This window comes from Schistocerca americana, chromosome 2 (assembly GCF_021461395.2).
Source record: "Schistocerca americana isolate TAMUIC-IGC-003095 chromosome 2, iqSchAmer2.1, whole genome shotgun sequence".
NCBI lineage: Eukaryota > Metazoa > Arthropoda > Insecta > Orthoptera > Acrididae > Schistocerca > Schistocerca americana.
The window spans coordinates 193,898,749-193,915,358 of NC_060120.1; the positions used below are offsets into that span (position 1 = coordinate 193,898,749).

At 38.6% G+C, this 16,610-nt stretch overlaps 1 protein-coding gene across 3 annotated transcripts in view; it reads left to right on the forward strand.

The window, feature by feature from the left end:
- Positions 1–11,047, forward strand: part of LOC124595422 (protein SMG8) — a 94,308-nt gene extending 83,261 nt beyond the window's left edge. For all 3 annotated transcript variants that reach the window (XM_047134154.1, XM_047134155.1, XM_047134156.1), the window contains 4 exons: positions 3,153–3,271; positions 6,907–7,087; positions 7,183–7,362; positions 10,770–11,047. In XM_047134154.1, coding sequence (XP_046990110.1) covers positions 3,153–3,271; positions 6,907–7,087; positions 7,183–7,362; positions 10,770–10,890 — 601 coding nt within the window. In that variant the 3' untranslated portion in view covers positions 10,891–11,047. The remainder of the gene's footprint in view (positions 1–3,152; positions 3,272–6,906; positions 7,088–7,182; positions 7,363–10,769) is intronic.
- Positions 11,048–16,610: the final 5,563 nt, after the last annotated feature.

The window sequence follows — 16,610 nt, forward strand, 5'->3', positions numbered from 1 at the left end:
CCAGGTCGACGGGCACGTGCACCTTCCGCCGACCACTGGCGACAACATCGATGTACTGTGGAGACCTCACGCCCCACGTGTTGAGCAATTCGGCGGTACGTCCACCCGGCCTCCCGCATGCCCACTATACGCCCTCGCTCGAAGTCCGTCAACTGCACATACGGTTGACGTCCATGCTGTCGCGGCATGCTACCAGTGTTAAAGACTGCGATGGAGCTCCGTATGCCACGGCAAACTGGCTGACACTGACGGCGGCGGTGCACAAATGCTGCGCAGCTAGCGCCATTCGACAGCCAACACCGCGGTTCCTGGTGTGTCCGCTGTGCCGTGCGTGTGATCATTGCTTGTACAGCCCTCTCGCAGTGTCCGGAGCAAGTATGGTGGGTCTGACACACCGGTGTCAATGTGTTCTTTTTTGCATTTCCAGGAGTGTATGTTGAATCAGACAGTAAACACTGCATCTCTTGGACATAATTCTTTCACAGTACATACGGTGAGAGAAGAGCTCTGATAGTTGACGCAGCCCTAGTGCATGTGCCAGTCAGATCGTGAGCTTTTGTTTATGTCACCGTGGCAATGCCCCATTGTTGCCTAGTGCTGGACCCCTGCTACTGGCTCGCTGCCTGCCCACGTTGAATACTGGCAACTACGATGCCAGCTCTCAGAGCTCCTCTCTCGACATACGAAGTGTAGCACATTTTCAACTGTCTCACCATCTCCCCTCCCCACTCTCCAGTCTCTCTCTCTCTCTCTCTCTCTCTCTCTCTCTCTGTCTCTGAAGTAATTGCTGTATTGAGGTGGTGTGCTTACACATTGCAGTTAGTGTTGTGTCAGGGAAAAAAATAAACGACAACAAAAATAATATTGGTACCACAATGTCTGGTCTAAACTTAACTCAGACAATGAACTTACTGACTAAGAGTAGTTCCAGTCCAGCTGTTATGTCAATGACAGTAACTAAGTTCAGGCTCTGTTTATAATGCGCACTGTGATACTCGGCAGATGTTTCAACACTTTGCGATGACTGCAGCAAGTGGTGATGCAATAGCACTGAAGGCAACTGGTAACTGTCCAGTGGCTGCTGGCAACTGATGGCAACTGCGACAGCTGGCCAAATGGATTTGTATGTTCACTTTTATCCATGATTGGTGGATGGATGTTCATGTGCTCAGTATTTGTCTGACATCAGGTGAGGCAGGATGTAGTCCCAGCTATCAGTGCCCTCTGTGGCATCAGAGCATAACTATGGTGGATGTGTCAGAGTATTTGTATTATTTACGGTGGAGGCGTAATATGGTCGCTGTTAGGTGTGTCCTCTCTGGTGGCTGACCATAACTACATGGCACCACACTGGAAACTGGCACTGCATGTGGCGCTGTCTTTGTATAGGGCTGTATACCATATCTGACAGTTGACATAATAAGAAATGGATTAAGTTAGGCTTATGGTAATTGCCACTGCTTTGTAACTTCTGTGTAAAATAAGCTCATAAGTGTGTGAAACAAGTATTTCACAAGAGGAATCAAAATGCAGGAGGAATAGCTCCAGTGCTAAGGTTTCCATATGATGGCTCTTTTGGTTGAAAGTAAGGCATCTGTTGATTGAGGGGGACATATTACTTAGCACAAAATTTGAGTTAAGGCTAAACAAAGATAATACTAAACTGACGATGAATAGAATAAAGCATGTAGACTTATTAAACTAGAGAAGAGAGAGTGGTAGAAGAAAGAAAACAATTCTTACATACTTTAATTGGTAGAGTGGGCTCGACCATGACCATAATGAACATCAATTGAAAATACAAATTATTATCATGATTGTGATGGATTATAGTAATTTATATTTTTAATTGCATTCTGATAGGTAGAGGGCAAAATTATATAAGATGGTTGAAGAAAGGAAGATACCAAGATTTTTCCAGCAACAGAATTCTGCTGATTTCAAATACTGATTTAGAACTGAGAAACAAGTTTCTAGAAATCTACATCTTCAGCCATGCACTGTATGGAATAAACATGAAAAATGGAAATTTGGGAAAGGAACTGAAAGCATTTGAATTTGGTGCTTTAGAATGACGTTAAAATATTTAAAAAGGTAGACTACCAAATGTGAAGGTGCCGTAAGGAATATGTGAGGGAAGAAGGAAAGTGATCTTAGCAGTTAGCACGACAGATTTATAAAACATTCAATCTCTAGTGATAATACTGAATTATTTGGAATAGTTAAGCAATATCCATTCAGCATTTTGAGGTGAGCTGCATTAATCATAGTAACATGCAAATGACTAAAATAGTATTGCTTGTTGACTTCTGTCTACATGGCTGACATTTGTTTCATGATTTTCCTGACATTTTGCCAGCAGAAGTGGCTGGCATTACAACAGTTCACCCTCCATTGCTGATGAAACATCAGGAAAATTGTTAAATATCAGCTGAAGAACTCAAGACAGAAGCTAACAGACAATATGGCAACAAATTGCCATGAAAAAAGCATCAAGAATTTTGTACTGAAATAGTGTCAAACCTTTTTTTTTTTTTTTTTTTCTTGATAGTCAAACATGACATAACTGTAGTAAGGAAAATGTAACAAATGTCTGTTTTCTTGTTTTCTGGTGCACAAATTTGAAAGATAACACAAGTAAAATATATCAGTGGAAATATTAACAATTATATGGAAAAAACTTACTAACTTTAAACTGTGTGAAATACAACTCTTTTAAAGAGTATCATTCTGTTTGTCAAAGTTGAACTGCATTACTGGATGAAAACAGTTCTGTGTGTGTGTGTGCGTGTGTGTGTGTGTGTGTGTGTGTGTGTGTGTTGTGTTTTTTGTCTAAAATTTTAGCAAGTAATGATCCTACTACTACTATTACTACTACTACTGTTACTGCTTATAAAAAAATAATAATAATTTTGTTAGTACTGTCTGCCTTCCTGTTGTTGACACCTTTTAATTTGGTGAGTAGTGATCTATCCTCATATATCTAGTTGTCTTGAAGCATAGATTTTGCATCAGTGTAAATAATAAAAGTGTAAGTAAGAAAAAGTTTGTGTCTGAGGCATTAAAAGAGCAAAAGAAATTTTACACATTTAGTAGTTTTAAGTAGCAATATAGCAGTATCAGAGGAATTCTGTTCCAATTTTTTCCTTCAGAGATCGCAACAGTGGTTGGCCAGCTGTTGGTGACTCATACAGAGGGAAGCATCCATGTTCCAGTCCTCATATGTCCAGCAACCTTCTACGTGGACGCAAATCAAAAGGAGGAAACAAAGGTGATTTTAATTGTTCCTACCTTCACTAGTTTGGATTATGTTGTTAAGACATTTCATTATAGTTATAAAAAGTGAACTGCTTCAGTTGTACTGCATATGCCTCAGTGTTATCTGTGGGCTTAATTTCAGGAGCACCTCATCAAACTGTTGGCTTCAAAACCCTGATTAATCTTTTATTTTATTAGAATGGCCCCAAGGAAAAATTATTTTAGCCTTTCTAAAATACAGGGCGTTTCAAAAAGAAAGAGCAGATTTCAAACATTTATTTCTCAAAAACTACAAATGATAGAAACACAATTCCAACGGTCCTTCACTCAATATGAGTACCAAATGTTACACAACAAATATCAAAACTGTACCTCAATATGAGCACCATTTGTTACACGACAAATATCAAACCGGTATCTCATTTCTTGCCACACACGACGCAACTGGTCTTTAGTTACCGAATTCACGGCCGCAACAATTCGATGTCGTACCTCTTGAAGAGTAGCGGGCATAGGTGGGACATAAACACAGTCCTTTATGTACCCCCACAAATAAAAATCGCAGGGAGTAAGGTCTGGTGACCTGGGAGGCCACAGACGATGACATTGATCTTGTGCTCCTGCTCTTCCAATCCACCGTCCTGGAATGGTGTTATTTAGGTACCGTCGTACAGGTTCAGAGAAGTGTGGTGGGGCGCCATCTTGCATGAAGATGAAGTGATTTGAATCTTCCTGAAGTTGAGGAAATAGCCAGTTTTCTAACATGTCCAGGTAAATGGTTCCTGTGATAGTTTTCTCCATGAAAAAGAAAGGTCCATAAACTTTGTTTACCGAAATTGCACAAAAGACGTTAACCTTTGGTGAGTCTCTTTCATGTTGAATAACGTCCCTCGGAGTTTCACTCGCCCAAATTCGTACGTTATGCCGATTAACTTTACCAGAAATGTGAAACGTTGATTCATCTGAAAAAATTAATCGTTCGGCAAAATTGTCCTCTTCCATGTCCTGTAGAATTGCAGTTGAAAATTCGAACCTTTTGTTGTGGTCGTCAGGACGCAATGCTTGCAATAACTGCAGTTTGTACGGCTTCATGTGCAGACGCTTACTCAGAACGCGCCATACCGTTGTTTTAGACATGTTTAGTTCGTGACTTGCCCGTGTCGTGGATTTTCTAGGGCTCCTTTCGTAAGCTGCACGGACACGCTCGACATTTTCATCCGATGTGCGTGGACGACCCGTGCTTTTTCGCTTGCAGATGCAACCATCTTCTATGAATCTGTGATGCCACTCATAAATTTGCTTATGACGAGGCGGCTGTTTGTTGAATTGACGGCGGAATGCACGTTGCACACCAACAATGGACTCTAACTTTGCAAATTGCAGCACACAAAATGATCGTTCCTGTGGTGTCGTCGCCATTTTCCTACAAACAAACGCCAGCGCCACTGCGGATTTGCATGGAACTTCTGCGCGGACCATTGAAAAACTTTGAACCTTTCTCTGACAAGAAACGTTTGAATTGTGTTTCTATCATTTGTAGTTTTTGAGAAATAAATGTTTGAAATCTGCTCTTTCTTTTTGAAACGCCCTGTATTGTCTAGTTAGAATATAATTTGTTCTTGTAATAGGTGATCTGAACATAAATTATATGTAGTGTATAGTGCAAATGAAAGACAAAGTAAATTGGGATTACTTCCATACTTGATGGTGGTAGTACAGAATGTACACCATAGAGTTTATACATCAGTTGAAGTGATACTTACATATTTTTGCCCTTATGGTACCCTGGGAAGGCCAGGGGAAATACAGGTTTTTCAAATATGTATTACATTAGAAGGGATAAGGTGAATGTCATGCCCTTCCAACAGCCGCCTGTGCAGACGTTGCTGATAAGTAACCATAGTCTCGTAGACTGTAGAGCACAAAGTATTAAAAACGGAGAGCAGAAAAAGGAGCGTGGATCTTTGGTGATTGTACTGCATCTTAACATAAAAAACAGTTGCGTAATGGTCTTGATTGGCTAAAAAAATGACATGTTTCACCCAATAGGGCATCATCAGTCAGAGTACTTCATGAGACATGAGTCATCATTTTTAGTAGCATAGAATAAGACAATTTTCGTAAAATGGAAGCATGGCGATGGTACAAAGTACTGAGGGCCAAATCACACTCACACAGGGTATACTCAGTAACGATGAATGTTTACAGTGTTTATAGATACAGAAGCATATTTATGCACCACTCAGTAGTATTTCCTCGAGGAATAAAATAACACTGGTCTGTATTATTTTGCTTTATGTTTCTGCAGTCATAATCCCTTTTGTTGGAACAGCACGTGTTGTTCTAATTTTTCCTCAGTAGAACCCTCCCCCCCCCCCCCTTGACCCTCCCCCTCCCCCCTTTCTTCTCATTAAGAATTATTGTATTTGTTTTTGACACAGTAACATGTTATAACTTTGCATTTTTTCTCTTTTCCCCATTTTCTGCTTTGTGTGTAAATAAACAATAAATTGTACAAACTGTGAAAAACCACACAATGTCACCATTATAAGTTGCAGGCAGTTACATTAAGTGATTTTTTAATGCTTTCATGATTCCTCAGTTCCATGATGTCTCCAGCAGCCTTCCTCTTTATGAACAATTGTACAGTTTCAGCTTTTGGCCATTTTCAAGTACCTATGACAGAAGCATTATACACTAGATATATTAGTGTCACTTTTATTTTAACATAGGAACAACTCATATCTCTTAGGTATACTATACATGCTTTAACTTATTTTACAGACAATTCTTTAATGGTATATTAAGCTGTGTATGTCCTTGCTCCTATGACTGCAGGTAATTTACATAAAATAAATTAGAAAAGGTATTTTGCTATTTTAGAAGTACGTTACTTTTGAGGCTTTGTTGCAAAGCTCTCATGTATAAGGTCAGTGGTTTAACATACTTAACAACCTTCTCTAATTTATGTTGTGACAATTACATGCAGCTAAGTGAGCAAGAATGTATATGGCATAATATACCACTAAGGCACTGTCCATAAAGTAAGTTATAAAGTGCCTAGTATATCTAGCGATTTGACATGTTCCTATGGTAAAATCACAAGTGACACTAATGTATCCAATGTATAATGCTTTGGACTGATGACCACAGATGTTAAGTCCCATAGTGCTCAGAGCCATATAATGCTTCTGTTCTAGATACCTGAAAATGGCCTATGCCAAAATTGTACAATCATACATAAAATAAAGAGAATGGCAGCTGAAGGTATCAGAAAATCATTAAAAAAATTTACCACAGCTGCAGACCTTCACACACTGAAAATTATGTGATATTTTTGCACACTCTGCAGAAGGTCATAGAAGGGCAGGAGTCTTGTCTCCACATTAATAAGAACTGTTAATTTCCAGTTCATTTCCATTCAAATTGAAAAGTTATGTTCTCAGAATGACTTCTTCGGTATTTCTGAGAAACCATGCTCACTTTTGCTCGTATATAGATCATTATCATTGTCTGTTTCTCTCTGGCTTCATGTAGTGAAAAATAGCAATAATGTGACATAATCAACAGGACTTATTTATTGCTTCCCATCATATTTTTAAAATCTTAAAACTAGATATGGATTTATAATATATTATGAATTTGCAGATCTTTCTGAATTCGTTGTAAAAATCTTTGTGGGTGTGGAGTACGAATGCCCAAGGGGTCACCGTTTTATGTGTGCAGCCCCAGATAAAGTTTTAAAGACTACAGGTTCTGGTCTAGTCAAAGATAATGGCAACAAAGTGACAGGCAGTGATATGCCACTGTATTTTCCTTGTCCATGCAGGTATGTTAAAAATGTTTTGTTTACACATTGATATATGCCCTTTAGTGTGTGATGTCATTATAATCAGCTTTCAACATACTGTGTGTTTATTTCAGAACAACGAAACCTTTAGTAGCACAACTGATGCGAGTGCATGTAGTGACACCAAAGGCACCAGTACATGTCACTCTGAATCCACGTGTCCAGCCAGCACCACCTCCATGTCCTATATTCGTAACTGGTTGTGATCAACCACTGAGGCTTTCGCAAAGTGCATATTGGGTTCTCCGATTACCGTATCCTTTAATAAATATCTCATGTGGTCATATTTCTGTTAATGATGCAGTATTTTAAAGGAAGTAGTTTTAACTGGCAGAGACATCAGGTGTGGACACAATTAGTAGAATATATAGGCTGCTTTGTCTGCCAAAAATAGAGAAAAAGTTGACAGAAACTGCAATTTTCAGGTATTGCATGGGAAGTCAAGTGGCCAAAGGGTGGCAGCAGGTCTAGGTGAGAATATTTGGTTCTGGAAGCTAGGATTTTTGTCATCACGTGTTTTTGTCTGCACCTGCAGTCACCTGTTACATGGTACCTCTTTCCTGTCTTGACTGTAGTTTCTATCAGGAGATACTTTTCTGTATACACATTTTAGTTATTTGTTGGTTTTTCTAGTTTCATTTTTTATCCTGTCACAAACGGAGGACTTTTTTGTAATAAGATATCTAACGTGGAGCAAGGAAAAATTATCTCTGATTCCTTTAAGTATTTAAAGAAAACTATTTAATTATAATCATGCTATTTTATATATGTAATGTGCAGTGGGGAACCTCTCTTTCATCTCATAACGGTGTTTTCAAGTGTGTAATTCAGAAGAGATGGTGGAGGATGTAAGAATATGAAAAAAGAAACTCTTATTTCACAGAAATCCAACAAGAATGCCATTGTCAACAGACTGTTATGACTAATTGCCAACCATCAAGAAATGGACTGTCACAATAACCTCACTACAACAGTCACCTAAAGTGGTAAAAAATAAGGGTGAAAAATCCAGTTCAGTATTCTAAGTTACTGGGTAAAATTTTACAAGGGTGTGTCCAAACCTTTATTTCGAAATGCATGTTGGTAACACCTTTTACAAGTAGTCTTGGAAAGTCAAGATGATAGAGAGAGGTGTAATGCTGATACATTTTCAGTTTGTTTCATTTGTGATGAAATAAATATCAATTTTAATATGACACAAACCTTAAAATGTTGGATGCCAGACTGGAAACAGACTGAATTTACAGAGAAAAATGCTCGCTCTGCCTGGGAAAATATGCATAAAAATGTATTAAATCATTTAACAATTAGTTTTCATTAAAAACAATGACAGCTGAAACACAAAATCATTTTCAGTTAGGCTTATAAATGATAGACAAAGATTTCGTGAAATGCAGAGATAGTAGAAATCACTGGATGACATAAAAGATATTGAATTTAATCTATGAAAGGAGAAAATATGAAAAATGCAGCGAATGAAGCAGCAAAAGGGAATACGAATGCCTAAAAATAATATTGACAGGAACTGCAAAATGGCTAAGCAGGATGGCTAGAGGCCAGATGAAAGTATGTAGAAGCATATTTCACTAGGGGAAAGATAGATACTGCCTACAGGAAAATTAAAGAGGTGTTTGGAGAAAAGAGAAGCAGCTGTATGAATATCAAAAGCTCAGATGGAAAACCAGTCTTAAGGAAAGAAGGAAAAGCTGAGAGGTGGAAGAAGTATATAGAAGGTATATACAGGGGAAATAAACTTACAGTAACGTGGAAGAAGACATAGATGAAAATGAGAGGGGGGTACAATACTGCAAAAAGAATTTGACAGAGCACTGAAAGACCTATTCGAAACAAGAACCCTGGGTAGACAACATTCTGTCAGAACTACTAATAACCTTGGGAGAGCCAGCCATGACAAAACTCTTCCATCTGGTGTGCAAGGTGTATGAGACAGACTACAAGAAGAACGTAATAATTCCAATTCCAAATAAAGCAGTTTCCAACAGGTGTGAAAAATACTGAACAATCAGTTTAATAAGTTATGGTTGCAAAGTACTAACACAAATTATTTACAAAAGAATGGAAAAGCTGGTAGTAGCTGTCCTTGGGGAAGATCAGTTTGGATTCTGGAGAAAGGTACGAACACACGAGGCAGTATGGACCCTACAACTTGTCTTAGAAGGTAAGTTAAGGACAGCCAAACTTACATTCATAACATTTGTAGACGTAGAGAAAGCTTTTAAGAGTGTGGACTGGAATACTCTTTAAAATTCTGAAGGTAGTAGGCATAAAATACATGGAGCGAAAGGCCATTTACAACTTGTCATAAACCATTATAAGAGTTGAGGGGCATGAAAGAGAAGCAGAGGTTGAGAAGGGAGTGAGACAGGGTTGTAACTTACCATTGTTACTCAGTCTGTACATTGAACATTGAACAAGGATGGATGAACCTATGTTTGACATGTTGTACCAGGTAATTAGACAAACCTGAACCTTTATTCATGACAAAATACATCTAATGAAGACAATGGCAGCCATTGAATACAACAGGAAATGTATCATTGAAGGGCCTAATGATGATGTATAATATCACTGAAACAGGAAGCCTATAAAATAAATTGAAGATTGATTGTGGCAGTGGTGGGTCTCACCTAATTTGGGTACTTGAGGTACATTCTTGATTGGGCCATAGATGCAGAGCCCAGTATGTACTTCAGTAAGGGAGTGTCACCTGCAATGAGCACTCAAGATCTGGTCATGATCTAATCCAATGATAATGCACATTTTGCCCAACTGTCATCAATGTCCAGTACAATGTGTGATGTTATCCATCATTTATACCAAATTACTTCAACAGGCAATTTGACAGAAGTGCACACTCTTGAAACAGCAGCTATATCTAACTGAATAGCTGCAGCGGAATTTAGGGTACATTAAGACTGGGCGTATGTTTCAGTTGATTAATTTAAAACTGGAAATATTAACATAAATGGTTTAGCACATAAAAAAAGACTGAGAACTCTGCTAGCTTTTAGAGGAATTTTTTTTCAGAGTATTAATGTACACCCACCAACACACACCTGTATGGCTACATTTTTGCAGCTCTAATGCTGGGACATTGTAGAGTGTGTGTGTGTGTGTGTGTGTGTGTGTGTGTGTGTGTGTGTGTGTGTGTGTGTTTGTTTCACACATGTATGTGTGCGCATTTGTGTTACTCTGAATGAGGTTCATCTGGAAGCAAGCGAAGTTTTCAGTCTTTTATAAGTGCTTCTTGACGACGACTCAGGACCTCTACTATTCATTGAGTTTTCAGCAGTACTTCTAAAATTATTTATGTTCCACCAGGGCTTTCCATTACCCTGTAAATTAGTTTAGTTATTGAGATGTAGATGTCATTGCATGGATAATAACAAATAACTAACCTTACCATTGTGTATTCCAAAGCAATAAAATCTTTATTTATATGCCTGAAATTTCTTCATAATGTGAAAATGGAAATTAATGTGGATTGGCTAACATTCATTTTTAATATTTTTAACCAAAGTGTTTTATATTTTGCAGTTTAGACCCAAAGCTCTAAGACTGTAAAACTGTGCATTAAACACTACCATGTTTTCTGCAGCCTGCTGTTGTTAATAATGTATTGTTTCTTGACTGCTGCCAGATATGTGTATGTTGGTGACCAGGGGCCATACCTTGCACCAAAGGAACCAGTTCCACTTAACTATGGGCGCCTTCTCACTGATGTTTATGGAATCACAGAAGTCACCCCTGAAGAAAAATGATTCTACAGCTAGTATTGTGATCATTGTTAAGATCACTGTGTGTGTGTGTGTGTGTGTGTGTGTGTGTGTGTGTGTGTGTGTGTGTTGGAAATTGTGATCACTTTTCAACAGACTGAACATACAAAATAAAAATATACAGTATTTTGTCAAAAATGAATGGTGAAATGTATTTGCTCTTTATTTCAGTGCACCCTTCACAGTTAAATAAGTTTTAATTTTCATAACAATATTGTGAAAAGGAAAGTTGTTACTCACCATACAACGGAGATGCTGAGTCGCAAATAGGCCCAACAAAAAGACTGTCACAAATATATTTTCTGGCCAGTACGGCCTTCATCAAAATTAGACAACACTCACACAAACACAACTCACACACACACACAAATGTTCATGATGATGTCAGTATTTTGGTCAGAAGAAGACCATCAATTTATCAACAGGAACAACTGAAGCAAGGATTATGAGTAAGAATTGACTAACAGTTGAGATTCGAAGTATATTGCGCATTATTACTGTGTTTATAGTCAGAGCAGATGGAAACCAAAATTATAAACTCAGGTGTGTGTGAGTTGCATTTCCGTGTATGTGTGTATGTTGTCTAATTTCGATGAAGGCTGTACTGGCCGAAAACTATTACTTGTGACAGTCATTTTGTTGGGCCTATTTGCGGCTCAGGATCTCCACTATATGGTGAGTCGCAACTTCCCTTTTCACAATATTGTTACATTCCATCCACAATTTTCCATTGTTTGATTTTAATTTTCATATGTGCACTGTTGTCCTTGCAGAGCAAATTTTACCACATCCTGTATAGCCAGTACACATATAGTGATGTATGTGGATGTGGTTAGAAAATACTGGATGTAAACTTGTTTTGGATGATGTCAGTATTTCAGCCAGAAGAAGACTATAAATTTATCAATAGGAACAGCTGAAGCAAGGATTATAAGTAATAATTTACTAACAGCTGAGATTCAAAGTGTATTGCACATAAGTATCGTGTTTATAGTCAGAGCAGATGGAAACCAAAATTATGAAAAGTATTAACAATATGAAATAGGACAGATTCCTACTCACTACATAGAGGAGGCTTTGAGCAGCAGACTGGGTTAGTGAAAGAAGACTGTTGAAGATGAGGGGACTTTAAAAAGCACATTACACATTATTAAGCTAGGAAAAGTACCTTTTTACTGAATCCCGCACTACATTTCAAACTGACACAAATACATCACACTATACTTCAGCATAGTCACCAAGTCTGCAAACAAGGTCGGAATGTTCTAGCAGTTGTTCAGTTCGTTGAAAATAGAAATTTATTCCTAGGTCACAGAGCAGTTCAAGAAGCACTGTGTGGACACTGTCATCATAGGAAAATCTCTTTCACCCCAGATGTTCTTTCAGCTTGCCAAAAAGATGGAAATCGCATAGCACAAGATCTGACCTTTCGCATCAGCTTCACTCACATCTGTCTGGCCCTGGTCAAATTGTTGGCACCATTTCACTATGACTGGACCTGACGTAGTATTTGATCACAAGAATTTCACGGTGTATCTGTGTGCAATTTAGACATTTTAGCTGCAAGAATCATACTGTCCCGCATACTTCAACTTTGAAGTATGTTTCAAATTTCTGTGCTATTTTTCTTCCACACTGTGACACGTCTGTTATCCATACCACATCAGAATTGTGTCTGCGGAAAATCTGGAACATTTATTCTCCTCTGACAGTGTGCCACTACTGTCACGCAATGGTCTTAATGAGGCAAGATGTATAACTTACCTTCTGAAGTTCTTACATATAAGGTGCAACTAGAAAGTTTCTGTTTGAGGGTGTTGCCGCAGCTTATATGCAACATAATGTGCCTCTGTTGTGGATATATAAGCACCATCATGTAGACAAGGAATTAGTGTGGAAGTCATGTCTTTCTGACATATGTGTGCTAAATGTGGGAACGTGGACTGTGGCACATTATTACCAAATGCATCCAAACAGTGCCAACATGCTGTTGTTCTTTTCTTGGTTTCCGAGGACAAACACCAGTAGACATCCATCAGACAAAGAAGAATGTGTGTGGGACAGCATGTCTGATAAAAACTGCCATTGTGGAATGGTGCATGAAGTTGAAGTGCTGGTCGTGATTCAACAGAAGGTGCTGGTCAGTCTGGGAGGACACGGACAACATCAAGTGAGTAGTTGATGATGTGATTAGTCCTGCCCTCTCCCCAAGCAATTATCATACCTTCAGTCCCTTAAAAAGGTCCTTGAAGGGTTGATGATTCCTGTTGGATGAGGCTGTGCTGCAGGCAGTTAATCTCTCTCTCACACACACACACACACACACACACACACACACACACACACACACACACACACAACCATGTTACTGTTGTCTCCATGCACTGAGGTCTGAATTGGGTTGTGTGTGCATTTGTCGGCATCTGAGAAGGTCTTTGAACTCTATCGAGTTGCTTGTAATATCTAACAGTCCTCTTTCAGTGCGCCAGTCTGCTGTTCAGAGCCTTTTCCATGTGGTGAGTAACAATCTGTATTACTAAATAGTATAACGGTCATCCAGGCCAGTTGCAAATTGCGTATCTAATGGCTTCCAGGGGCAATAAAAATTAGATTTTTGTTATGTCATATAATTGTTGGTCACATTTAAAATATTGTTATAATCTTCTCATTAAGAGCTACTATCTTACATTAAAGATTTATCACTTTTAAGTCAAGTATAAAAGTTAGAAAGTATGTATGTGTCTTCAGGCACCATAAATCATGGTGCACAACTTACGCATACTGTATTTATCCAGTATTTGATAATGGGAGCAATTACTGACTTACAGCAAACTTTGCACATAATTTCAAACTTTTTAAAAACGTTTTATCGCTAATACAACCCCCTCTCCCCTCCGTGGAATAATGGAAGGAAAAAAAGTTTACCACATACTACATTTTCACTTCAGCATCAGGCATGATGTTTCATTTTATTACTACTTTAATATTAATGCTATTTGCAACACATTTTGCAAACAGTATCCACGTATATCACTGAATGTAGCTGCAAAATTTTGTCATTGTATGGCACACCGTTCAGAAGGTATGACACCATAAACATTGAGATGCATTTGAAACTAGCTGTTTTATACATGACAGACTGATTCCGTAAAGAATTGGAGGTGGGAGTTATTGGTCTATTCTATTCCATATTGTTTTTATTGTATCCCAGATTTTCCATTATTTTATAAAAATTATGCTTTTCCTCTTGTGTGTATATGTGCACATTGTGACACATCTTCACTTAGATGAAGGTACTAATGGTTTGACTCTGGACAAAGAGGAAAATAAAACTTTCTAAAATTCAAGTTTGTGTTTGGTATACTTAATGTTTAAATAAATCTAAAAAGCTTTAAAAAGACTTCGAAACAATGAACAAAAATATCTGAGTATTGGGCAACTATGTGGATTATTTATGCACAGCCCATTAAAAGCCCACTTAGAGTCAAAGAACACAAGTTGTTTTTTCCATCTAAGTTCATTAGGCTGATTGCATGTCTTGAACTGATCACTTGTACGTTGCAGATGGTCACAATTAAAAGGCACTTACACATAATATTTCGGCCACAGACTTCATCAGAAAGTGAAACACACACCATTCAGTCACACAAGCAGGCACACTTCACACACACATGACCACCAACTCTGGCAGCTCAGATCAGAATAATTCTGGAATGAGATTTTCACTCTGCAGCAGAGTGTGCACTGAAATGAACCTTCCTGGCAGATTAAGACTGTGTTCCGAACTGAGACTCAAACTTGGGACCTTTTTGCCTTTCGTGGACAAGTGCTCAGCCATCTGAGCTACCCAAGCAAGAGAACTTCTGTGAAGTTTGGAAGGTAGGAGACAAGGTACTGGCAGAAGTGAAGCTGTGAGGACAGGGCGTGAGTCGTGCGTGGGTAGCTCAGATGGTAGAGCACTTGCCTGCGAAAGGCAAAGGTCTCGAGTTCGAGTCTAGGTCTGGCACATAGTTTTAATCTGCCAGGAAGTTTCAGTCATTATGAAGCAGTTATTTAAGTCAAGCCTATTGTGCTCAGAGGGATGTTCTGCTACCAGTTGGTCAACTGTGTTCTTGACCACAGTTTGGCACTGATCATTCATTTAGATGGATAGCTGGTGTGAGGTAATGCCTATGTAAAAGGCTGTGCAAAAATTAAATTGTAGCTGGTATATAACTATGTTCACAGTTATCATTCTTGAAATACTCAGCTGGGTCTTTATTCACATGAAGTAATGAGTGCTATTGATAAGGGATCTCAACTTGATTCTATATTTCTAGATTTACAGAAGGCTTTTGATATTGTTCCTCCCAAGCAGCTTCTAATAAAATTACGTGTTTGTAAAGTATCATCTCAGTTGTATGACTGGATCTGTGATTTCTTGTTAGAAAGACCACTTTTCATAGTAATTGACCGGAGTTCAATCTATGAACCACCAGACTCATCTCCTGATGTAATCTAAAATGTGAGAGAGAACCTCAGTTTGCTTGTACATAAGCTTCCCAGTCATACAGTAATCATTGATGGAGACTTTATTCACCTAACAATCAACTGGAAAATTTACAGTTTTGTTAGTGGTGGGTGTGCCAAGACATCCTGTGAAACGTAATTAATATCCTCTGTGATGGAAACTACTTACAAAGGAAACTCCCCATTGCACCCCCCCCCCCCCACCCCCAGATTTTGTGGTAAAATGGCCCAGTGGATAGTCTGTCAAAAACTGAAGCATGAAAACAGGAAGAAGGTGTACTGAACTGTGAAAAAAGAAGCAAAATAGACAGTGAATGATTGAAGCTCAAGGTGTGCAACATTGAGTGAGTTGCAAGAATCATGACGTCATGGTTGTGTGGTCACAGTGCTGGACTGCAGAGTGGGAGATCTGTGTTCAACTCTCCACTGTGCCATCCCCCCCCCCCCCCCCAAACACACACACACACACACACACTTTCTCATCAGTCATTGACATGTCTGTTCTTCTTCAGTAGCCTTGGCAACTGTCATACTATACATTGGTTATAGAATATGAGTCATATGGTAAGAATATATTACTGTTGCAAGTAAATAGTGAGAGCAGGTAAGATGTTGCGTAGACCTCTCACTGAAATGAAAACAACAAATATGCAGGTGTGAACTATGTTACACAAAGGAATTGAAGAGTCAAATCTTCCATTGCATAATACAAGAGTAATAACATGTGGTATTTGTCTAGAACAAATAAGAAGTACATACATTCGGAGGTCCCTTCCTTAACCATGCTTTTGCAAAATGTGCGTTACACCATGACACAAACACAAATTTGAATACAGTGAAAAGACACATCAATGACCAGATGGACAGTTCATAATTTTGTGAAAAAAGTTTTAAAAAAATTAGGCACGAGGGAGATTTGAACATGGATCTCCTCCTTTGCAGTCGAACACCATGACCACATAATCAATATGCTGTGGCTATTCAGATTCACTCAGTTTTGCACATCTTCAGCTTGAACCGTTCACTGTTTTGATTTTGCTTCTTTTTTCACAGTTTAGTACACATTCATCCTGTTTTCATGCTTGATCTGTGTTTGCCTTTTGATGGGCTATCCATTGAGCCATTTTACACTAAATATGAAGAGGTGTGAAGAGGAGTTTCCCTTGTTAGAACAGATGGTTCTGAACCCCACTCAC